The sequence below is a fragment of the Schistocerca cancellata genome, chromosome 9 (assembly GCF_023864275.1).
Source record: "Schistocerca cancellata isolate TAMUIC-IGC-003103 chromosome 9, iqSchCanc2.1, whole genome shotgun sequence".
Classification (NCBI taxonomy): domain Eukaryota; kingdom Metazoa; phylum Arthropoda; class Insecta; order Orthoptera; family Acrididae; genus Schistocerca; species Schistocerca cancellata.
In genome coordinates this window covers 335,034,380-335,059,000 of record NC_064634.1, presented here as the reverse complement: position 1 = coordinate 335,059,000, position 24,621 = coordinate 335,034,380, and the positions used below count along the sequence as shown (strand labels likewise).

General features: G+C 42.4%; 1 protein-coding gene across 1 annotated transcript in view; it reads right to left on the bottom strand.

The window, feature by feature from the left end:
- Nucleotides 1-23,417, bottom strand: part of LOC126100102 (leucine-rich repeat-containing protein 47-like) — a 122,776-nt gene extending 99,359 nt beyond the window's left edge. The window contains exons 1-2 of the mRNA XM_049910617.1: nt 22,725-23,417; nt 22,440-22,648 (exon numbers count right to left, since the gene is read on the bottom strand). Coding sequence (XP_049766574.1) covers nt 22,440-22,648; nt 22,725-23,346 — 831 coding nt within the window. The 5' untranslated portion in view covers nt 23,347-23,417. The remainder of the gene's footprint in view (nt 1-22,439; nt 22,649-22,724) is intronic.
- Between the last annotated feature and the right edge of the window lie 1,204 nt (nt 23,418-24,621).

Below are 24,621 nucleotides of genomic sequence, written 5' to 3'. Positions count from 1 at the left end.
AAATCATGTAGTAGCATAATCAGCTGCTCTGAAAAATTCATTATTGTTACCATTTTTGACTTTCTAATCACCAGTCACAAAATTTTTTCTAATTACAGTAATTTTGTGAGTAGGGTCTACATGCATAACAGTCCATCTCACTCTACATAACAGCAGAAACTCAAATTGGACAATACAGTCTACTGCGAACTATGGACAAAGGGCAACAGGCCAATTTCATATTTTTAGATTTCTGGAGAATATTTGACATTGTGCCCCACTGCAGGCTCTTAATGAAGGTACGAGCATATGGAATAAGTTCACAGATACGTGAAATAATAGGACCCAGTATGTTGCCCTCAATGGCGAGTGTTCATCAGACAAGGGTATCATTAAGAGTTCCCAGATAACTGTAATGTTTTTCTCTACATAATGAATGATTTGGCAGTCAGGATGGGCAGCAATCTGCAGCTGAATGCCGGTAATGCTGCAGTTTATAGTAAGGTGTCAAAGATGTGTAGGAAGATACAAGGCAACTTAGACAATATTTGTACTTGGTGTGATGAAGCTCTAAATGTGGGAAAATTTAAGTTAATATGGATGAATAGGAGGAAAAAACCTCTAATGTTCAGGTACAGTATTAGGAGTGTCCTGCTTGACATAGGTAAGTCAAATACCTACAAATAATGCTGCAAAGATGAAATGAGCACTTGAGAACTGTGTTTTTTTTTTTTTTTTGTGGTTTTAGGGCGCACAACTTCAATGGTCATTAGCGCCCTGACTACTCTAAAAATGCACCGCGAGCCACAAGTTGACAACAACAACTAAAAGGAAAAACACAATAAAAGAGACTGACAGGCATAGGATTAAAAAACTTCATCAAATGTCCTTAGCGAGGTGTGTCAAATTGATAAAACAAAGAACACGAGCAGCTGCTCGTGGGTCATCCGCTAAAATGTCATCGAAAGTATTAGGCAGGTTAAGATCGAGGCGCAGTTGGTTAAGATCGGGACAGGACATTAAAATGTGCCAAACCGTCAGCAAGTGCCCACATGGGCAGAACGGCGCCGGCGCAGCCGTCAGCAGATGACGATGGCTGAACCGGCAGTGTCCAATCCTTAACCTTGCTAAAACGACCTCCTCCCGCCGAGAAGGGCGTGAGGAGGACGTCCAAGCCACGGGAAGAGGTTTTAAGGCCCGAAGCTTGTTGTCGGTAAGTGCAGCCCAATCGGCATGCCACAGCGACACAACGCGCCGACAAATGACCCTGCTAAAATCGGACGAAGGGACACAACAAGAAGCTGTCCGAGGCTGGAGGACCGCAGCCTTGGCCGCGGCATCTGCAGCTTCGTTCCCAGGGATACCGACATGGCCAGGAACCCACATAAAGCTAACCGGCGGACCGACGTCCACCAGCCGCTGAAGAGAGCGTTGGATCCGGTGTACGAAAGGGTGAACCGGGTACGGATCACTGAGGCTCTGGATGGCGCTCAGGGAATCTGAGCAGATGACATAAGCAGAATGTCGGTGGCGGCAGATGTAAAGAACAGCCTGGTAGAGGGCAAAGAGCTCAGCTGTGAAGACCGAACAATTGTCGTGGAGCCGGTATTGGAAACTTTGTGCCCCGACTATAAAGGAACACCCGACCCCGTCATTGGTCTTAGAGCCATCTGTATAAATGAAAGTCATGTTGATAAACTTCGAACGAAGTTCCAAAAAACGGGAGTGGTAGACCGAACTGGGGGTGACCTCTTTTGGGAGCGAGCTGAGGTCAAGGTGAACGCGGACCTGAGCCTGGAGCCAAGGTGGCGTGTGGCTCTCGCCCACTCGAAAGGTTGCAGGGAGTGAAAAATGAAGGTGTTGAAGGAGGCGACGAAAGCGAACTCCAGGGGGTAGCAGGGCAGAGACATACAACCCGTATTGACGGTCGAGAGAGTCGTCAAAAAAGGAACGATAAGACGGATGGTCGGGCATTGACAGTAGCCGACAGGCATACCGACAAAGCAGTATATCGCGCCGGTAAGTGAGCGGCAATTCGCCAGCGTTAGCATGAAGACTCTCTACGGGACTGGTACAAAATGCTCCGATCGCAAGTCGTAAACCCCGATGTTGTATGGAGTTGAGGCGGCGTAAGATGGATGGCCGTGCAGAGGAGTATACGAAGCTCCCATAATCCAGCTTGGAGCGGACGATCGACCGATATAGACGAAGTAGGACGGTTCGATCCGCTCCCCACGACATACCACTGAGAACGCGGAGGACATTTAAAGAACGGGTACAACGGGCGGCCAAATATGACACATGTGGAGACCAGCTAAGTTTCCTGTCAAAGGTAAGGCCTAAAAATTTGGTCGTCTCCACGAGTGGGAGAGCAACGGGACCAAGTCGTAAGGACGGTGGGAGAAACTCTTTGTAGCGCCAGAAGTTAATACAGACCGTCTTCTCGGCAGAAAAACGGAAGCCATTGGCGACACTCCAGGAGTAAAGACGGTCAAGAGAACGCTGAAGACAGCGCTCCAGGACACGTGTACGCTGCGCGCTGCAATAGATGGTAAAATCGTCCACAAAAAGGGAGCCTGATACATCAGCTGGGAGGCAATCCATTATTGGATTGATCGCGGTGGCGAACAGAGCGACGCTCAAAACTGAGCCCTGTGGCACCCCATTCTCCTGGCGAAAGGTGTCGGACAGGACAGAACCCACACGTACCCTGAACTGTCGATCCATTAAAAAGGAACGAATAAAAAGAGGGAGGCGACCGCGAAGGCCCCATGTATGCATGGTGCGGAGAATGCCCGCCCTCCAACAGGTGTCGTAAGCCTTCTCCAAATCAAAGAACACAGCCGCGGTCGGGCGCTTCCGCAAGAAGTTATTCATAATGAAGGTCGACAAGGTAACCAGATGGTCAACAGCAGAGCGGCGCCTACGAAATCCACATTGGACATTGGTAAGTAGGCGTCGAGACTCAAGCAGCCAAACCAATCGAGAGTTAACCATTCGCTCCATCACTTTACAGACACAGCTGGTAAGTGAGATAGGTCGATAACTGGAAGGCAAGTGCTTGTCCTTCCCCGGCTTAGGAATCGGGACAACAATAGACTCGCGCCAGCATGCGGGAACATGTCCCTCAATCCAGATGCGATTGTATGTACGAAGAAGAAAACCTTTACCCGCAGGAGAAAGGTTCTTCAGCATCTGAATATGAATAGAATCAGGCCCTGGAGCGGAGGACCGTGATCGGCCAAGTGCGGTTTCGAGTTCCCGCATGGTGAATGGGGCATTATAACTTTCACAATTCGAGGAGCGGAAGTCAGGTGGCCTAGCCTCCTCTGCCTGTTTGCGGGGGAGGAAGGCAGGGTGGTAATGAGCGGAGCTCGAAACCTCGGCGAAAAAGCGGCCGAAGGCATTGGAGACAGCCTCAGGGGCCACAAGGACTTCATTCGCGACCTTCAAGCCAGAAACTGGGGAGTGGACCTTAGTGCCAGATAGCCGGCGCAGGCTACCCCAGACAACAGAAGAATGAGTAAAACTGTTGAAGGTGCTTGTGAAAGCAGCCCAGCTGGCTTTCTTGCTTTCGTTAATAATACGACGACACTGAGCACGTAATCGTTTATAATTAATACAATTCGCCACTGTAGGGTGGCGTTTAAAGGTGCGTAAAGCACGTCGACGAACACGTAAAGCGTCTCTACATGCTGCGGTCCACCAGGGGACCGGTACGCGACGTGGAGAAGAAGTAGGGTGAGGGATGGAATATTCAGCAGCAGCGAGAATGACTTCCGTGAGGTGTGCGACCTGACGATCGCAGCTTGTGAAGGTTTGATCCTGAAAGGTCGCCCTGGAAGAAAAGAGCCCCCAGTCTGCCTTGGAGATGGTCCAACTAGAGGAGCACGGAGAGGGAGTATGCTGCAGGAGATGGATAACACACGGGAAGTGGTCGCTCGAATATGTATCAGCAAGTGCATACCACTCAAACCGGCGTGCAAGTTGGGGAGTACATATAGAGAGGTCTAAATGGGAATAGGTATGAGATGTGTCCGAAAGAAAAGTAGGGGCGCCAGTATTAAGGCAGACAAGATTGAGCTGGTTGAAAAGGTCTGCTAACAAGGAGCCCCTCGGGCAGGAGGCTGGAGAACCCCAAAGGGGATGGTGGGCATTGAAGTCTCCAGTTAACAAAAACTGGTGCAGGTAGCTGAGCAATAAGTTGCATCATGTCTGCCCTGGTAACGGCAGATGACGAGGGAGTGTAAACGGTACAAAAGGAAAACGTAAAAGTGGGGAGAGTAATGCGGATGGCGACTGCCTGCAGGCCGGTGTGCAACGTGATGGGATCGTAGTAAATATCATCCCGGACCAGCAACATAACCCCTCCATGAGCTGGGATTCCTACCATAGGGGGTAGGTCAAAACGCACAGAGGTGTAGTGTGCCAAGGCAATGTGATCGCATGGGCGTAGCTTCGTTTCCTGGAGGGCTACGACGAGCGGACGATGCAAGCGGAGCAGCAACTTCAAGTCCTCTCGGTTGGAGCGAATGCTGCGAATATTCCAGTGAATAAGTGCCATCGTAAGAAAAGGAAGATGAGAGAAGGGGTCACCTCGAAGGCCGCTTAGGGCCTGGCTTCGAGCGAGCACTGCCGCCGCTATCAGTAGGCGGACAGTCATCGTCCATGGGGTCTATAGGGTCATCGGCCATCTCGGGAGGATGGCCGGGAGGGGGAGCTTCCTCCGCCGGTGAACGGCCAGATGTACGGCTACCGGCGGTGCGGCCAGGCGAAACGGATGACGGCCTGGGGCGGCAACCGCTGGGTGGCGCAGGAGAAGAGATGCGCCGTGGCGGAGAAGGAGAACTGTGCTTCCTATGCGCCTTTTTGGAAGGACGTTTGGTGGAAGTATCGGTCGAAGGCTGGGAGGTCGAGGGACGGAGGAAGTCTGCACGGGATGGTTCCTTCTTGAAGGACCGTGCATCTGACTTCGGTGTCTTCGACTTAGCAGAAGCTGAGGAAGTGGCTGGTGTCTGTGGTGTGATGGGAGGAAGAGGAGACGTCGACCGCGCGATCTTAGCACTGGCCGAACGGACGACCGTGGTGCTGAAGGTCAGATCGCATGTCTGGGTTGCGACCTCCCGGGTAGTCCGAGGAGAGGCGAGGACAGTACTATATTTCCCCGCTGGGAGCAGCGTGGGCTTCCTACTAGGCAATAGCTTGCGAGCAGCCGAGGTGGACACTTTCTCTTATACACGAATTTCTTGGATGCAACGTTCGTCCTTATAGACAGGACAGTCGCGGGAGGATGCGGCATGGTCACCCTGACAGTTCACACAACGAGGAGACGGAGGTGGACAGTCACCCTCATGGGCATCCCTGCCACAAGTGACACATTTAGCCGCATTGGAGCAAGACTGTCGAGTGTGATTGAAACGCTGACACTGGTAGCAGCGCGTAGGTGTCGGGACATAGGGGCGAACAGAAATAACCTCGTAGCCCGCCTTGATGCGCGATGGCAGCTTAACACTATCGAAGGTCAAGAAGAGTGTCCGGGTCGGTACAAGGTCGTTGTTGACCTTTTTCATGACCCGATGGACAGCCGTCACGCCCTGCTCAGCGAGGAAAGATTGAAGCTCCTCGTCAGTCAATCCGTCGAGGGAGCTAGTATACACGACACCACGAGACGAATTCAAAGTTCGGTGGGCCTCCACCCGGACAGGGAACGTGTACAGGAGGGTGGCCCGAAGCAGTTTTTGTGCCTGAAAGGCATTCTCAGTTTCTAGTAATAAGGTGCCGTTACGCAACCTGGTACAAGATTTGACAGTTCCGGCTATGGCATCAACGCCCTTCTGAATAACAAAAGGGTTGACAGAGGAAAAATCCTTTCCGTCCTCAGTGCGAGAAACTACGAGGAACTGTGGGGCAGGCGGTAGTACTTTTGTCACTGTTGGCTGGTCACGTTTCCGTTTTTGGGTCGAAGTCGAAAGCGATGGAGTAGAATCCATTGCGGAGGAATCCCCCATGATTGCCAGCGTCTCCGATGGCGCGCTCCTTCCTTGTGGGGACCCTCTCAGAGGGCACTCCCGCCTTAGGTGAATGTTTACACCTCAGGTCACACCTCCCGAGAAACAGACGGAGGGACCAATCGGCATGGTCAGAAGGTATCAGCTCAGGCAATCACCCCTCCCCGGGCCTGGCCTTTACCAGGGGGTACGCGCGTGCCTTACATGTCTACCCAGGGCGGGGACTTACGCGTTACCCCGTCACCGGCTACGCGTGCGAACGCGTGGGTCGGCCTTCAGACACGCACAGGGAGGAAGGAAGAAGAGGAAAAAGAAGAGAGAGAGGGAGAAAGAGGACAGACTGTCTCAATCGCCGAGGCGGAGACCAGAGAAGGCAAGGAGAAGAAGGCAATGAGAAGGCAAGGAGAAAAAGGCAATGAGAAGGCAAGGAGAAAAAGGCAATGAGAAGGCAAGGAGAAAAAGGCAATGAGAAGGCAAGGAGAAAAAGGCAATGAGAAGGCAAGGAGAAAAAGGCAATGAGAAGGCAAGGAGAAAAAGGCAATGAGAAGGCAAGGAGAAAAAGGCAATGAGAAGGCAAGGAGAAAAAGGCAATGAGAAGGCAAGGAGAAAAAGGCAATGAGAAGGCAAGGAGAAAAAGGCAATGAGAAGGCAAGGAGAAAAAGGCAATGAGAAGGCAAGGAGAAAAAGGCAATGAGAAGGCAAGGAGAAAAAGGCAATGAGAAGGCAAGGAGAAAAAGGCAATGAGAAGGCAAGGAGAAAAAGGCAATGAGAAGGCAAGGAGAAAAAGGCAATGAGAAGGCAAGGAGAAAAAGGCAATGAGAAGGCAAGGAGAAGTCAAGGGAAAGAGTAAGGAAGACAGTGAGGTGGAGAAGAGCAAAGAAAGGGACCAACAAAAGGAAGGAAGAAACGAGAAGTTTAAAACCAAAAAGACCACGATTATAGGTCGTGAAACCGTCCATCTCCGGACGCAGGCGCTAACTACCCCCGTGAGGGGGATGGACTCCTTTTAGTCGCCTCTTACGACAGGCAGGAATACCGCGGGCCTATTCTAATCCCCGGACCCGCAGGGGGGGAGAACTGTGGTAGGGAAGGTGAAGGGTGGTCACTGGCTTAACGTATTTACTCGAATCTAAGCCACACTTTTTTTTTTCTGGTTTTTTTGATCCAAAAAACCATCTGCGGCTTAGAATCGAGTGCAAAGTAAGCGGAACTGAAAAATGTTGATAGGTGCCGCCAAAACTAACTTCTGCAGTCGAATATACGTAGCGCTACACAGGCATGCTTTGCAGGCACAAAGATAAATAGTGGCGCTAAAACCTCTCTGTCAGTAAATAAATTAAAAGAAAAAGGTGGAAGACGAGCTTTCTTCTTCCACCCCAAGTTTCAACCACTGCATTTTCATACATTATCCATTGAAGTAAATACAAATTCCGTATTGTTCATCTTCGAATGTTGCAGCATTTAAATGTACTACGAAAATCCGACTGGCAAGACTGTTAGGAATGTTGGTCAATATGGCCAACTCTACATTCTGAATTTTTTCCTACCTGTGAGAAGAGATGGTTGCTAATAGGAACTTTTATGAATTGCGAATCACATGCAGTATTCTCTTCACCATACGAATAATACGAATATAAACATTTTGCCACATATTCTTTCATGTTTGCTGCTGTCTCATTTAAATTCTGTCTGCCTAATAAACTACGAAACTAGAGTGAGACAACAGCAAACACGGAAGAATATACATATCATGTCATGTTTATATTCGTATTATTCTTACGCATAATAGTGATAGAGTCAGAAATGAAGCACAGCAATTGACTAGATTTTTAAATGTAAGATGACTAATTTCTGTGCAGAATGTAATGTACTAAAGAGGCATCTGCAAAGATTTTCAAACGGAGAAAATTTTTCGCTAAACTCTCTTTCAGAACATCTTCTATCATATACAGTCTATTATTTGGTTCTTGTTGATCATTATCAAAGAAAGCAGCAGTGTAAGTAACAACAAATAGCAGTCTCTTGCCATTGTTTCGCTAATGAGTATGGCACTTATCAGATCAAAGAAAAACAAGCATCAATTCAAACCAGACGAAGCATGTGAAAAAGGAAGGGTACCCATATAAATAAGAATGGAGCGACTGACACATAGCAATGGCTACCTGGTAAAGCTTAACTGCTAAGCTTACGTCTCAAACCAAACTACTGTAGCAGTATCATTCATTCGACCTAAATTTTGTCGAATATTACAATGGACCAACTATGTTTCGATTTGGAGGTGCGGCCTAAAACTTTTCTCTTGCCTTGAATTTCGAGTCTCAAATTTCAGGAGCGGCTTAGATTCGGGCAAATTTTTTTTCCTTGATTTCGAGTCTCATTTTTCAGGTGCGGCTTAGATTCGAGTAAATACGGTATTTTGGGAGAAAATTTCTCCTTTTATAATAGTTAATGGTTAAGATCAGACAGTCTCCAATATAGGCAAGAATACGAGAAGACAATCCAGTCATCTTCAGAGATTAAAGAGCAGAGAATGGCTGCAATGTAGGAAACCATCCCAAAACTGCGTAACAGATTTATCAACTACAAAAGCAGAAATTAAGAACACTATATTCTCACTCGAATGTAAAAAAAAAGCAAGTGGCCAAGATTAATTCCAGCAGAGTTGTTTAAAATCATTTATGAAAAAAACTTACGTCCTTCAAACACTCTTTAACACTATTTATGATATTGGTACTTCTCAAAATTACATTCTGAAGATTATAGGTAGGACTGGTTCTGGTGAAAACGGTCTTAAACAGATATAAGAGAATGTTTTATTTAAAAATACATAAATAAAATAAAAAGTCCTTTGACAAGAGTACAGCACAACAAACCAAAATTTGTAAAAAATGACCATAGGTGGTCATAAAATTTATACAAGAACCAGATGACTCAGATGAGTACATGTAATGCATTTAAAAAGGAAACTGGGAAGAACTCACATGGTTATAGGAGGCTAGCAAGACTTCATTTTCTCACCCTCCATTTTCAATATTTATTTAAAAAAAAAAATTGCACATACTGGGGTATGTGTCAAGGTTCTACAGCTACATCTATACTCTGCAAACCACTGAAGTGCATGGCAGAGGGTATGCCCCGTTGTACCAATTGTTAGGGTTTCTTGCTCTTCCATTCACATTTGGATCATGGGAAGAATGTACGTTTACATGCTTCTGTGCATGTCTTAGTTATTCTAATCTTGTCCTCATGGCCTATGTGAGCAGTATGTAGGGAGTTGTTTATCTCTAGAGTAATCATTTAAAGCTGGTTCTTGTAACTTTGTTATTAGACTTTCTCAGGATAGTTTACATCTATCTTCAATAGTCAGCCTTTTCAGTTCCTTCAGCATCGTTTTAACACTCTCCCATGAGTCAAACAAACCTCTGACCATTCATGCTGCCCCTCTCTGCATAGATTCTCTGTATACTTCTGATATCCCCCGTTAGTCCTATTTGTACAGAATTCTAGATTTGGTCACACGAATGATTTGTACGCAACCTTCTTTGTAGACTGATTGCACATCCCCGGTATTCTACTAATAAACCATGATCTATCGTCTGCTTTACCAGCAACTGAACCTATGTGAACATTACGTTTCATGTCCCTGTAAAGTTTTACACCCAGGTATTTCTATGAACTGGCCAATTCCAACTTGATACTATAGTTATAAGATACTACATTTTTCAGTTTTGTGAAGTGCGCAATTCTGTATCTCTGCATACAGAAGGCAAGTTGCCGATCTCTGCACCACTTTGAAACCTTATCACGATCTGACTGGATACTTATGCAGCTTCTTTAAGATAGTACTTCTGTATAGATAACTGCCTCATCTGCAAAAAACCTGAGATTAACATTGTTTTCACAGTCATTAATACACAACAAACAGCAATAGTCCCAATACACTTCCCAGATGCACACCTGAAGTTACTTCTATGTCAGATGATGACTCACCATCCCACAATGTGCTGTGTCCTCCCTACCACAAAATCCTCAATCCAGCAACAAATTTCACTTGACACCTCATATGACCAAAGTTTTAAAAATAATTATAGGTATGTAAAGGGTCAAACACTTTTTGGAAATCAGGAAATACTATATCTGCTTGACTGCCATGGTCCAAAGCTTTCAGTATGTCATGTTGGTTTTCACATCATTGATGCTTTCGGAACCCATGATGGTTGAAGTGGAGGAGGTATTTCTGACCCATACACCTCATTATAACAATGAAAACAATCAATGGTATGGTTATAATAGAAGGAAACATTCCACGAAGGAAAAATATACCTAAAAACTTCAATCAAATAATCAATTTTTGTCTAAATAATTTAATTGTACAGATAGAAAATCTACTCACCAAGTGGTGGCAGAACACACACATAATAAAAGGTTGTAATTAGGCAAGCTTTTGGAGCCAGTGGTTCCTTCAGGAAGAAGGGTTGAAGGTGAAGGGTGAGGGGGTGAAGGAAAAGGACTGGAGAGGTCTAGGAAAATAGGTAGATTTTGGGAAAGTCACCCAGAACTGCGGGTCAGGGGAGACTTACCGCACAGGATGAGAAGAAAAGACTAATTGTAGTGGACTGCATCAGACAAGATTTGAAAATCTGAGAGCTTAAAGGTGGAAGATAGCGTAATACGCAAGACAGATTACTGCTGAAACATCATGCATGAGTTAATAAGACGAAAAAGTTAAGTGCTTTGTATGTAACAGAGGTGGGAATGGCAGTGGAAAATAGACAGGTAAGACAATAAAAAATGTAGAAAACTAAAACAGAATGAAGAAAAGAGTAGTCACTGCAACGATATACTGAGATGGAAGAAATTAACATACATTAAGGTCAGTTGGGTGGCAAGAACCAAGGACATGTTGTAGCACTAGTTCCCACTGCGGAGTTCTGAGAAACTCTTGTCTGGTGGAAGAATCTAGATGGTACATGTGGTGAAAAAGGCAGTGAGGGCATGAATGTCATACTGTTGAGCATGCTCTGCAACAGCATATTGCGTGTTGTCAGTATACACCTTCTGCCTATGCCCATTCATCCTAATTGATAATTCCTGGACACACTGAATACTTTCTCCCAATTAAGTTTCACATGGTCCTATTCCGAATCCCATGCAACTTTCCTTTATGTTGATCTCGTCCTCACCGAAGGCCAGCTACACACTTCTGTCCCCACATTAAACCTATCAACAAACAACAGTACTTACATTTTGACAGTTGCCATCCTTTCTGTGTCTAACATTCCCTCCCATACAACTTTGGGATTCAAGGCAAACGTATTTGTTCGGATGCAAAGACTTTACAGCAACACAGTGCCATTCTCACTTCAGCCTTCATTGAACGTAATTGCGCCATCAGCCTCATTCAAAAGCAGATTTCTGGGCTATTACATCTAGTCCTGGTACTAGTCCTGGTACTGCTGATCCCTCCAAAAACCAACTTCTGAGCACACCACTAGCGACTCAGTATTGCCCTGGTCTGGAATGTATCAATCAGCTACTTCCAGAGGGGAATTACTTCCTAAATTCATGCACAGAAATGGGATCCATTCTGTCTGAAATTTTGCCCACCACACCTAGAACAGCTCTTCCTCGCCATCCCCATCTCCGCAATATTCTTGTCAGACTCCATGCTGCTCCTGCAGCCATCTTCCTATACTATGGCTCCTATCCCTGTGTCTGTTCCCACTGCAAGATCTACCCTAAGCACCCTCCTACCACAACCTATAGCAGCCCTCTAACTGGCAAAACATGTGCCATCAAAGTGAGAGCCACCTGTCATACCAGCTATTATGTAAACACTGTTCAGCCTTTACATCAACATGACTACCACCAAATTATCAATTAGGATGAATGGGTATGGGCAGAGCATGTTTGTTTTGTTTTAAGGTGCAAAAACAACTGGGATCATAGGTGTCCACATCAAAACTAAGGTTTTTTTTTATTTTTTATTTTATTTTTTACAGCTAAAACCAGGGACATGGACTAAAGGCTACAAAAGACACCACACAGAAACGGAGGTCAAAAACTAAAAATTAAATGGCCTTCGCCATATTGCTTTGATGGATAAAAAGGCAGAGGGTGTATACTGGCAACACGCAATAACCTGTTGCAGAGCATGCTCTACAACATGACAATCGTGACCTCACCACCTGTTTCACCACACGTGCCACCTAGATTCTTCCACCAGACACCAGTTTCTCTGAACTCTGCAGGTGGGAACTAGTGCTACAGCATGTCCTTGGTTCTCACCCCCCCCCCCCCCCCCCACCTGGCCTTAATTTGCATTAATTTCTTCTGTCTCAGCATTTTTTCAAAGTAAAAAGTAACTAGTCTTTTCTGCACTCTGTTTTCTATGTCTTTCATTGTTTACCCATCTATTTTTCACTGCCCCCTCTCTCCTCAGTTATGTACAATGCACTTAGCTTTTCACTCTTATTAACTCATGTATGGCGTTTCAGAAGTAATATTTGTCTTTCATATTACCCTGTCTTTCAGCTTTAAGCTCTCAGGTTTTCAAATCTCGTCTGATGCAGTTCACTATAATTAGTCTTTCCTTCTCATCCTGTGCGGCAGTTCTGGGTGACTTTCCCAAAATCTACCAATTTTCCTAGACCTCTAGTCCTTTTCCTTCAACCCCCCCCCCCTTTTCTCCCCTCTTTAACCCTTTTGCCTGAAGGAGGAGCCATTGACTCCTAAAGCTTGCCTAATCACAACCTTCTTTTATGTTTATGTTCTGCTGCCGCTTGAATAGATTATTTATCTACCCAATTAGATGGCTCATTATGATTGAGTTCAGAATATGTTTTAAGATACTACAAAAATCAATGTCAAATATATTGGATAGTTTTGTGACTCACTTCCCCTACCTTTGTTGCATGTGAGTGTTACCTGTGCTTTCTTCCAACAATTTAACATGGTTTTTGTTACAGGGATCTGACAGATTTTAGTTAGAAGAGGGGCTAATTCAGTAGAGAATCTGATAGGGACTCCTTTGGGCCCTAGAGCTTTGTCCAGTTTCAATTATTTTAGCTGTTTCTCAAAACCACTGGCACTAACCTATTCCACTCATCTTTTCAGTAGTATGACGATTAAATTGGGGGAATTCTTCCGGGATTTTCTTTGAAAATGAACATTTCAAAATTGAGTTAAGTATTTCATATTTTGCTTTGCTACCCTCAATTTCATTTCCTGTTGCATTCTTTGGTGATTGGACATGACCTTGGGGCCATTAACAGCCTTCACACATGACAAGTTTCTTTGGATTTTATGAAAGAAAATGTGACAATATTGTGCTGTGGCAGTCACTGAAGGCTTCATGCATTGCACTCTCTTTACAGCCAAATGTGTTTCATTCAGCATCTCTCTATCTATAGTCCTATGCTTTATTTTACATCTATTATGCAGTAGTCTGTTTTTTGAAGTTTCTTTACAGTGTCTATATACCACAGAGGAATCTCTTCCATTACAAACTGTTCCTGCCCTGTGCTGAAAGTTTCAAGTTTGTCACTGAGGTATGACACTACTGATTTTTTTACCTAATTTACTGGGCATATATATCTTTCTGCTCATTTTAGTTGTCCTGTGTACTTTGGTAATTATTGTTGCTACAACTGCACTACTTCCACTGATCCCAGTTTCATTGTGGACAGCCTCAAAAACGTCAGGTCTATTTGTTACCATTAGATCCAATACATTTCCATCAGGAGTGGGACCCCTAACTATCTGTTTTAGGTAGTTTTCTGAGAAGGCATTTAGCAATGTTTCCCAGGATATCTTATCACACTCACCACTAACAAAACTAGTTTTCTCAGTTGACTGATAGGTGATTAGTCTCCACCAATGAGTACAGCATGGCTGAGGAACTTGTGTACAAGTGAACTAAAGTTTTCTCTTAACTTTTCAGTTGATGGAAGATCTACTACTTAATATTGTGGATGAGTACAGTAAAAACTGGCAGAAAAAAACAGCAGTAGAAACAGCAGAAAAAATAAAAGACATGGTAATAACAAAAGAAGTTAAAATATTTAATAATGCCACACTGTCATTTAATACCAATCGAACAAGTACGGAAGTTCCAGTATCTTGGCATACAGCTTTCTGATAATTCAGCCCCAGGCACATGTGAAAAATGTCTATTACAGTTTGCTTGCAATAGCTTTATAAATAACACAGGGTACAACCAAAATATAAGTCTGATTCATGAAATGCTATGTCTGGCCAATGCAGTTGCATGGAACATTAGATGTTTTGAAGTCTCCACCATGAAAAATGTGGACGTATTTGAAATATGGTCCTATTGTCGTCTTCTCTACATTCCATGGACAGCACGAGTGGTGAATGAAGTTCTGCACTGATTAAACAAAAACTTTGAGATCTTAATTACAGTGGACAGAAAAAAATGTATCTGGGTCATTTAATAAGAACTTAAAATTACCATTCACTGCATCTTATGGCTGAATGGAAAATAAGAGAGGTTACAAGGAAATATGTATCGGTTGGCACAGTGAAGGTGAGTTATAGGATCGCAATGTTCAGTAACCTTTGAGACTACAGTAATTCCTAAGCAACTCAGCATTTGCGATAATTCTGACTATCTATTGTGAGTTGAAACTGTATTGGACATCGCACACACCCCAAGCTAATTTATTGAAAAATGTTGTATGCATTCCCTACCCCCTGTTTTGCTTCACTCCTGATGTATGTGCCACTGTTAGTCACAAGCATACAACAGAGTACAACCATTTGCTGAAGCCTACATGACAAGTTCATTTAACTCCATGTCAGTGATTGCTTAAAAGTGTATTAAATGTGTTGTACAGTGTAGAACAGTATGAACAAATGTTAGGAGTAATGATGCACCATTAAGTTTAGAAGAGATAGTGCATAATAAAATCCAAGCTGGTGCTTCTAGTCAGTGATTTAACAGTTTAGCATTAGTAAGTCAGCTGTTCATGACACTAAGAAAAACCACAATAAAACTTCAGGCTGTACTAAAGCAATATGAACTACCCAGAAAATGAAAACTGACAACCACACCAAACATTATCAGCAAGGATACTGTGTACGTCAGGTATAAACAACACACAGACATGAAACTTCCTGGCAGATTAAAACTGTGTGCCCGACCGAGACTCGAACTCGGGACCTTTGCCTTTCGCGGGCAAGTGCTCGCGAAAGGCAAAGGTCTCAAGTTTGAGTCTCGGTCGGGCACACAGTTTTAATCTGCCAGGAAGTTTCATATCAGCGCACACTCCGCTGCAGAGTGAAAATCTCATTCTGGAAACACACAGACAGATTTCCTATGAAATGAGTAATTGCAGGTGGCAGCAGAAATATTTGTGGAAAATAAGGCCAAACACATTTCAAGGCTCACACTGAATAGCTGCTCAGATTTCATAACTGGCAAAATATTTCTAGTCAGAAAAGTTCGTGGAGAAAGTAGTGCACTTGTGGCTAGTGTTGAGCCCTTTTGGAAAGATTGCGAGACTGTTTTAGAAGAGAGAAATTTGTCTTGGGTACAGGCCCACAATACAGATGAAACTATCTTGTTTAGGAAGTCCATTTCCCAACATACACACACCAGCAGGAAATACAGTTCAATATCTGGATGTACAATGAGTACGAAACAAATCACTGGTCACTAGTGTGGCTACTGCTGACAGTTCACATCATTCAAAACTGGGAAATTTCTATAACTCAGGGCAATCAATATTACATAGCACCTGTGCCATCTACAAAGCTAACAAAATGACTTCAGCTACTAAAGATTATTCTTGACTGATTCAAGAATACTGTCCTTGAAGTTCAAAAATTCCATATTGGAAAGTTAAAACTGAAACTTTATTTTTGTTAACTTTCATTTTTATTCACCCTAATCTGTCTAGTGACAATAGATTAATTAATTACACATGTCACCCACCAAACAATGACACTGATGCAGCCAAGGGATCCAAAAGTCAACCTTATTTTTAAGTGCCTTTATAGATGCAAGTAACTTTATGAATCTATGGTGTTCAACACTACAGGCAATTGTGATCACAACATAGGCAAACAAACACCAATGAAACAAAGTTTGCAACATCTAGTGTTTCATTTTTGACTGAGCTAGTAGCTGCAATCACATTGTAACTGTAACTCTCCCAAATGCATGGAATAATCATGGGGCGGGGGGGGGGGCACAGCAGTTTAGTCTTGTTGAACAGATAATTCCATGGAGCATTTGGAGCTACAACCATGGAGGATGTTCTTGACTGGCTGGATAAAAACTAAGCTCATGACAATCACATCTTACCGAAGATGAAACAATACAAGGTACAAAGATTTTCCAGTGGGGAAGAGAGTGAGAATTTGGAATATATGTCTTAAAAACTAAACTCTGCCCAAACAGGCCATGAAGGCCCAATGGTTCCAACTGGCTGCTGTCTCATCCTCAGCCTGCAGGTGTCACTAGATGCCAATATGGAGAGGTGTGTGGTCAGCACACCACTGTTCCAGCCGTATGTCAGTTTATAAGACTGGAAGAAAGTATGTCTTGCTTGTATAAATATATTTTGCACTTCGATGGATGCAGTTTTCTTTATTCTGTGCCCTGCATTGTACAAGAGCTTGTTTAGCAGTGTAGTTGTTAATGTGCATACCAAGTCATAGTTCCAGCTGACAAGCTGCTCAGCTGACAAGCTGCTCAGCTGACAAGCTGCTCAGCTGACAAGCTGCTCAGCTGACAAGCTGCTCAGCTGACAAGCTGCTCAGCTGACAAGCTGCTCAGCTGACAAGCTGCTCAGCTGACAAGCTGCTCAGCTGACAAGCTGCTCAGCTGACAAGCTGCTCAGCTGACAAGCTGCTCAGCTGACAAGTTATGATCTCAGGCTGTATAATTTGGCACTATTCTAAAATATACGGGATCATCAGCTAGGGGAAATTAGCAGCAGTGCGCGACAATTAGGAACCACATAATCCCTAATACAATGGTTTCTCTGAACACCAATTCACTGCCTCCAATTGCCAAACTGATAAAAAGAGAAGACTGTAGTATGTGGCAGCTTGCTATGCGAATATATCTAGAACAGTAGCAATTGTGGCATAACTGATGTAACTGAAGTTGGGACAGGGAGAGCCAAAATTATATTCTCCATCCGTCTGCTGATATATGTTCATTTCCAAGAAACATCTACAGCTAAATACAGGTGGGACAAGCTAAAGCAAGTCTACAAAGATTCTGGTTTCTTCTGATGAATAGGTTTACTAAATACACTACTGATAACTAGTCCAGAAAACTGTCAGTAGAAAAATCTATGTCAAAGATTTCCATGTCAGAAAAATTAAATAGCTTGAGCTTTGGAATGAAAGATAAGTGATGCTGCTCAGCTAGCCAACAAGAAAAAGTATGATACATTCAGCAATGGTCTCAAGTGCTTTTACTGCAATAAGTATGTGCATCTGGCAAAAAATTGTCACAGCAAGGGCGAAACGATGGAAAAAATAGTGAGCTGCTTCTCACTCTTCTCAAACACAGTTGTAGGTAAAGACACAGATGTTATATGTAGACTCAGGTGTGTGTCACTGAATATGTCTAAATATCCATGTGATGAAAATAATGTTGAAACAGTGATAGGATCACAAGTTATACCAGCAAATAATGACAACTTACCTCTAAGAGGCATGGGATCTTCATTCATAGATGTTCTCATTAGCAACAAGAAACGAAGAATTAAAATGGAGGATATCCTGTATGCACCTCAACTAAACACAAACCTACTATCTGTTCGTAAAATAGTACGAAAAAGTAATTCGATTTTATTTAGTAGAAAAGACTGTCATATTTATGGTACATCCAAAAATGTGTTGCCAGTGTGTCATCAGCAAATGGTAGACCAACCATATGAAGGAATTTTTGAAGCAAAATCAGTATTACTGTCACAAAGGGCAGACTTGTTGCAAAGACTAGATCTGCATTCTGGATGTATGCATTCACTTTCAAAGGCCTGGCTAGTGGAATTTCATTTATGGATGCAGTTAATACTCCATATGCAATTCCTTTTTCAAGAGCCACAGAAATTCTTAAGCTATTTCACTTAGATTTGTGCAAGCTGATGTGAAGTGACCAACTGGAGGAGCCAAATACTTCCTTACTTTAATGAATGGCTATTCCAGCAAAGTATTTATATATACTCTCAGAAATAAAAATCATGTACAATTGCTGATTTGAAACTTTAAAAATTTAGCTGAAAAGAGAATTGGAAAGAAAGATCTGCATCCTACATACAAATAACAGCACACAATATGTGAAGAATAATCTGATAAATTTTTCAGACAAGAAGGGACCCAACAAGACTACAGTGTCATATACAACAGAAATAGAGTAGCTGATCATTAAAACTGCACAATAGCCAATAAAGCAAGATACCTTTGAAACACACTTGCTAAATACATTCTGGCCAGAAGCAGTCTCCACTGCAGGCTAAATAACAGATCTCTAACCAAAGCACTAAAAAGCAAAACTCAAGAAGCAGCTTAGAGAATAAGACACTGGATCTTTGACATCTCAAAATATTCAGAAGCAAGGCCTATGTTCATTCACATTCCAAAAGGCAACTTATGAAAATGGAACAAAAAAGCACTGAATGTATATTGGTAGGATAATGTGGAACATCAAAAGCATAAGGGCTCTTCGAATCTAATTGCCATAGCAACATAAAAACAAGGAACTTCATTTTTGACAAAGGTACTTCTAAACTGTACAAAGAAGAAACTAACTTAGCAGAACCAAGTCAATTGTTTCTCCCATTCACAGAAAAGAAGCAAAATGAAATAATTAAAATACAAGAAACTGAATCCAAACCCGGGACTATCACTTCGGGTAGCAGTTTGAGGAGTACTAGCTGCAACGAAGTCCAGACAATGTAAATAATGATACTGAGCAATACAAAAGTCATCCACAATTTCAATGCCAAAGAAGCTGGATGACTTTGTAATTTACAGTCTAATCAGTCAACCGACACTGATCCTTTGTCACTGGAAGTAGTAATGATGGACTGAAAGCAATACAAGGTGAGTTACAATCTCAGAAAGATAACTACACATGGAAGTCTGCCGTTTTACCTTCAGAAAAGAAACCAATAAATGCAAATTAGATGTATAAAACAAAGGGAGATTTGAAAGACCACACTGTATGCTATCAAGCTGGGCTACTGATGAAAAGCTGTGCTCAGATACAAGACCTGGGTTATGATGAAACATATGCACCAGTTATATTACCCATTAAGGTAATTATTTGCTATGGCTGCTAAAAAAACCATCTTGACACTGATCATCTAGATACTGTTGGTGAATTACATGAAGAGGTTTATGTGAAAGTTCCAGAAGCAGACCCTGTTACAAAGACTGAAGGGCACTGGTATTAAAAGACTGAAAAACAGTGTATAGATTAAAGCCAGAGTGTCACTTCTGAAAATTGAAATTATACAGAACACGGTTGAATCAACCTCAAATGATCAATAGCTGACACTTGTGTCTGCAACAAAAAATCAATTTTCAGACATTTTAATAATTGCTGTTTACGTGGATGACATACTAATTTTCAAAAACAATTCATGAGGGGAAAAAAAGAATTTCAAATACAGTTTAAGAAAAAAATTTAAGCTGCAAGATCTTGGTGATGCTACAAACTGTTTAAGTATCCAAATTACTAGGAACTGTGAGGTTACTTACAGACAGACCAGACACACTTTATGCCTCTGGGCATTAACCAAGTGCTCAGTTGTGACACGAGTCCAAAAAACAGAACCAGAGCAAGAAGCTACAAAGAACACACATCCTGCTGCCAGATCTCTTTTATTTGACAGGAATTGTCAGACGCTTTTTTGTAACAGCCTGGGCATTCCACACTGGCAAGTAGTCAAAACAATCTTTAGATACCTAGAAGGTATCAATGATATAAAACTATTGTTTTCTAAAGGAAGAACTGCAGTGTAATAGGTTACTGTGCTGCAGATTGGGCTGGAGATTTCGAAGACAGGAAATAAACAACTGGATATTTGTTCAAATCTCAAGGAGCAGTAATGACCTTGCACAGTGAAAAGTCACCAACCGTAACCTTATCCACAATCGAGGCAGACTGTGTAGGCCTAACATCAGTGTCAGGACACTGTATGGCTTTGAAGGTTAAACAGTGAAATATCTCCAAAACTCCAAGAAGGATCTTATCAAACTATCATGTGACAACAAAGCAGCAATTCCTTGCCTAACACTAGTTGCTTTAGGAGTTGAACCAAACATATAGACAAAAGACACCACTCTATAGGGGGTGGGTTAGCCCAAGTCACTGTGGAGCACACATCTTCCTACCAAAACTGGCGCACGATATCAAAATTTATGGCACAACCTCGTCATCTGCTGCTTCAAGATTTTGAACTGATTTTTTCTTTTGCAGGCATGATACTAGTGTGTGGGAAGGGGCCTGAGAATTTAGAGTCTACACTTCGCTTGTGTAAATATCTTTTGCATTGCTGTGCATGCTCTTCTTCATTCTGTGGACTCTTGTACAAGGAAACCTCCTGGCAGATTAGAACTGTGCACCGGACCGAGACTCTAACTCGGGACCTTTTGCCTTTCACGGGCAAGTGCTCTACCATCTGAGCCACCCAAACAACTCACGCCTTGTCCTCACAGCTTTACTTCCACCAGTACATCATCTCCTACTATCCAAACTTCACAGAAGCTCTCCTGCGAACCTAGCAGAACTAACACTCCTTGAAGAAAGGATGTTGTGGAGACATGGCTTAGCCACAGCCTGCGGGATGTTTCCAGAATGAGATTTTCACTCTGCAGTGGAGTGAGCACTGATATGAAACTTCCTGGCAGATTAAAACTGTGGCGGACCGAGACTAACTTGAAAGGCAAAAGGTCCCAAGTTCGAGTCTGTCCGGCACACAGTTTTAACAAAATGGTTCAAATGGCTCTGAGCACTATGTGGCTTAACTTCTGAGGTCATCAGTCGCCTAGAACTTAGAACTAATTAAACCTAACTAACCTAAGGCACTCACACACATCCATGCCCGAGGCAGGATTCGAACCTGCGACTGTAGCGGTCGCCCGGTTCCAGACTCTAGCGCCTAGAACCGCACGGCCACTCCGGCCGGCACACAGTTTTAATCTGCCAGGAAGTTTCCTATCAGCACACACTCCACTGCAGAATGAAAATCTCATCCTTCTACAAGAGGTTGTTAAGGTGTATAATAAATCTTCCAGTTCCAATCAGATACCACCAGAAAATTACCCTGCAAACAAAGACGAATAAGACCACTATGATTCCACAAAGCAAACTCAATACTGCACATTAACTGTGAATGTGTCAAATTCAGTACGGAACCACACAACTGCTGCTATCAGAGCCATATTCCACTTCCCACTTATGTCTAACAACATTCCCCACTCCATGCTCAACTGTCAATCAACATTATTCTGATTCAGGTGTAGTACTGATGTAACCAGAATGAAAATATTACCAAGGCATCAATACCGGGGAGTAGTGCCCCTCTGATTGCTGGGACCATATCATTGTAAGTGTAGATGACATCAGAAAACTGCCAAGTACGTATTGTTCTACACTAAATGTAGCAAATATACTCCATTTTAAAATGCACACAGTATTGTGTGTGTGTGCAGCAGTATACATGAACCTTTGAAAAAGTACTGGAATTTTAATGTCTTGTGCTATTTTTCATTATTGGGCTGCTAAATTAAATATACTGTGCAGTATTTCACATAATATTACTGTTCATGTTGTTTTTATTTAATCATTATGTACCCTCTGCAATTGCAGCTTTAGATAAATATTTTAGAAAACTTTAATATAATTTGGACATATCACAATTTAGTTGACAGGCCTATTATGTCCAAATTAGTCACATTTCACTGTGAGATAGTAAGCTACTGACATGGATCATATGAACAATGTTTGAATTCTGATTATGAAGCTCTGTTGTCCACTGTGTGTTTTTGCCATCATGTAAAGTGAGATGGAATGCTATGACATGCATGTATACAAGCTGATACACATTTGAAAAAACTTCATGCCTCATGATAATTAGTAATAATTAAACCACCACCACCTTTAGATTTTAACGACAGCTTATGGAGGTAAAAGATTTTTCGACGAAGCAGCAAGCTGTGTGGCAAAAACTAATGAACAGATCATGTTGTGAGAACTGATCAGTTCCTAAAAAGATGTATATCAGGTACCCAATCTACATTTCATCTGTACATAGGTACAAGAAGTTTATCACACGATGACAACACATTGCGCAATACATGCAGACGAAACAGATTGTCAACACATGTATAATTACGCAATACTACTTTATTTACTACTTTGGATGACCAGATCACACAAGCAAAAATGTAGCTTTACATTACCGTTTCTGAGGTGTGGTTAGTCGGTTCACTATGTTCAGCTTTTTTCCCTTTCTTTCCTTTTTTGCCTTTGCCACCATGACCAGATTCGGCTACACCAGTCACTCGGGGGCAACTTTGTCTGATATAATCCAACACTTGCTTCGCATGGCACTGATCAACTAGCTTCAACAATCGCCTGTCACTTAATTTATTGCCCTTCAAATTTACTTCTGCAATAAACAAAGACATTAGAAACGTTCAATAAAGATTATTACAATAGCAAAAAATGCGCATGTCTAGTGTTACCTTTTAGTTTTGGTATGTCCGACAATTCTCCTGGAACTGTGGCAATGGAATTATCACTCAGATCGAGCATCTTCAAGGCAGGCAACTGACCAATGGTCGGCGGTACTTCTTTAATGTTGTTTCCGTTGAGTTTCATTTCACACAAATGGGTAAGCTCCGAATGGCAAACGTCAGGGAATTCTTCAAACTGATTGTGAGACAGATCGAGAATACTAAGTTTCGTGTTTTTAGCCAAACTTGGGATCTTTGTCAGCATATTTGTGCCTAAGTTTAAAGTCGACAACTGTCCCAAAGCGCTGATCTCATCTGGGATTGATTCTAACTTATTTCTAGACAGATCAAGAATTTTGAGTTTGCTCAACTTCCCGATTGTCTGTGGCAAGCTGCTTATTTTATTGGAGTAGAGAATCAGACTTGTCAAATTGATCAATCTGCCGATGTCATCAGGAACACTCGTCAAGCACGTTTCATTTATATTCAAATAATTTAAATTCACCAACGAGAATAGGAACGGATCTATACCTGACTCTTCAATAATTTTTGAATACGTCGACCCAATCACTAATTCATGCCTGTTCTCTTCTTCAATTTGTTTCAACTCAGGCCACGAGGGTTGAGACATCTTATTACTCCTCCTCTAAACAAATTTGAAACATGAAAGCCTAGTTCGCAACAAGCACATGGCTGAAAAAAATGAAGTGCGTTCCGCTTACAGGGTAGCCAACGCAGTGCAAGCAAATCACTATCCCCCACATGCGTAAACAATAATTTCTTTCAGCTAGCACGAAAATTAATATGTGCATTAGGATTAATCTTTATTTTACAGGTAACCTACAGTTAAATACAATTAAATGAATTCTAAAAAGAAAGTGTAGCAATACCAGCTGAACACACCCATAGCTGTCCGTAGAAATATATTTCTAGGGCGACTACAATTTTTGATATAAATTAGTTTTTTCTCACTGCGATTAGCGTGATAATGTTACACTGGCTATATCATTGGATAAGTTACCAAAAATTTTAATCGTGTCATTGCGCACACCTTTTTGAACTAAAGACAACCTTAACATGAAGTAATGAGTGTCATTTTTCCTTCTGGTATTGTAATGATGTACATCATCATTGTTCCTATCGAACTGCAGACCATTGTTTACAACATATTTCATAGGGGAATCAACATACTGTCATGCGAAAACCAGAATGGCCTACTACTTAAACAAATGTCTACAAGATAATCATGTATGAGCATCATATATTATTCTTAGGCCACGTTTTTGAGCAATGAAGACTTTGTCAAATTTGAGTTACACCAGAATTTTATTCCATATGACATTACTGAATGAAAATACGTGGACTATGTCAGCTTACTGATTTGTCTCTCCTCAAGATTAGTAATGATTCTAAGTGCAAATGTGGCTGTACTAAGTTGTTTTGGGAGCTCCAAAATGCGTTCTTTCCAGTTTAAATTCTCATCATACGGATACCTAAGAATTTTGAAGTTTGCACCCAATTTACAATTTCCTCTCTGTGTGTTACTATTATCATTGGTGTAATACCACCACATGTGCAGAACCGAATGTGTTGCGTCTCTTCAAAATTGAGAGTGAGACTATTTGTAGAAACCAATCACTAGTACTCTTAAGAGCGCTGTTTACCATTTCTTCTGTTCCAGTATGTATGTTTGGACTGATATTGTCACCTGTAAAAAGAACTAATTCTGCTAGATGTGTGTTGGATGGAAGATCATTTACATATGTATGAGGAACAATAGTGGACCAAAGATTGAGTCTTGGGTGGACCCATACATGATTTCTTCCCAGGCAGAACAACATCTTCAGAGTATGTTGGCTAAATTACTATGTACAACTTTCTGCACACTTTTGATTAGATCCAACAT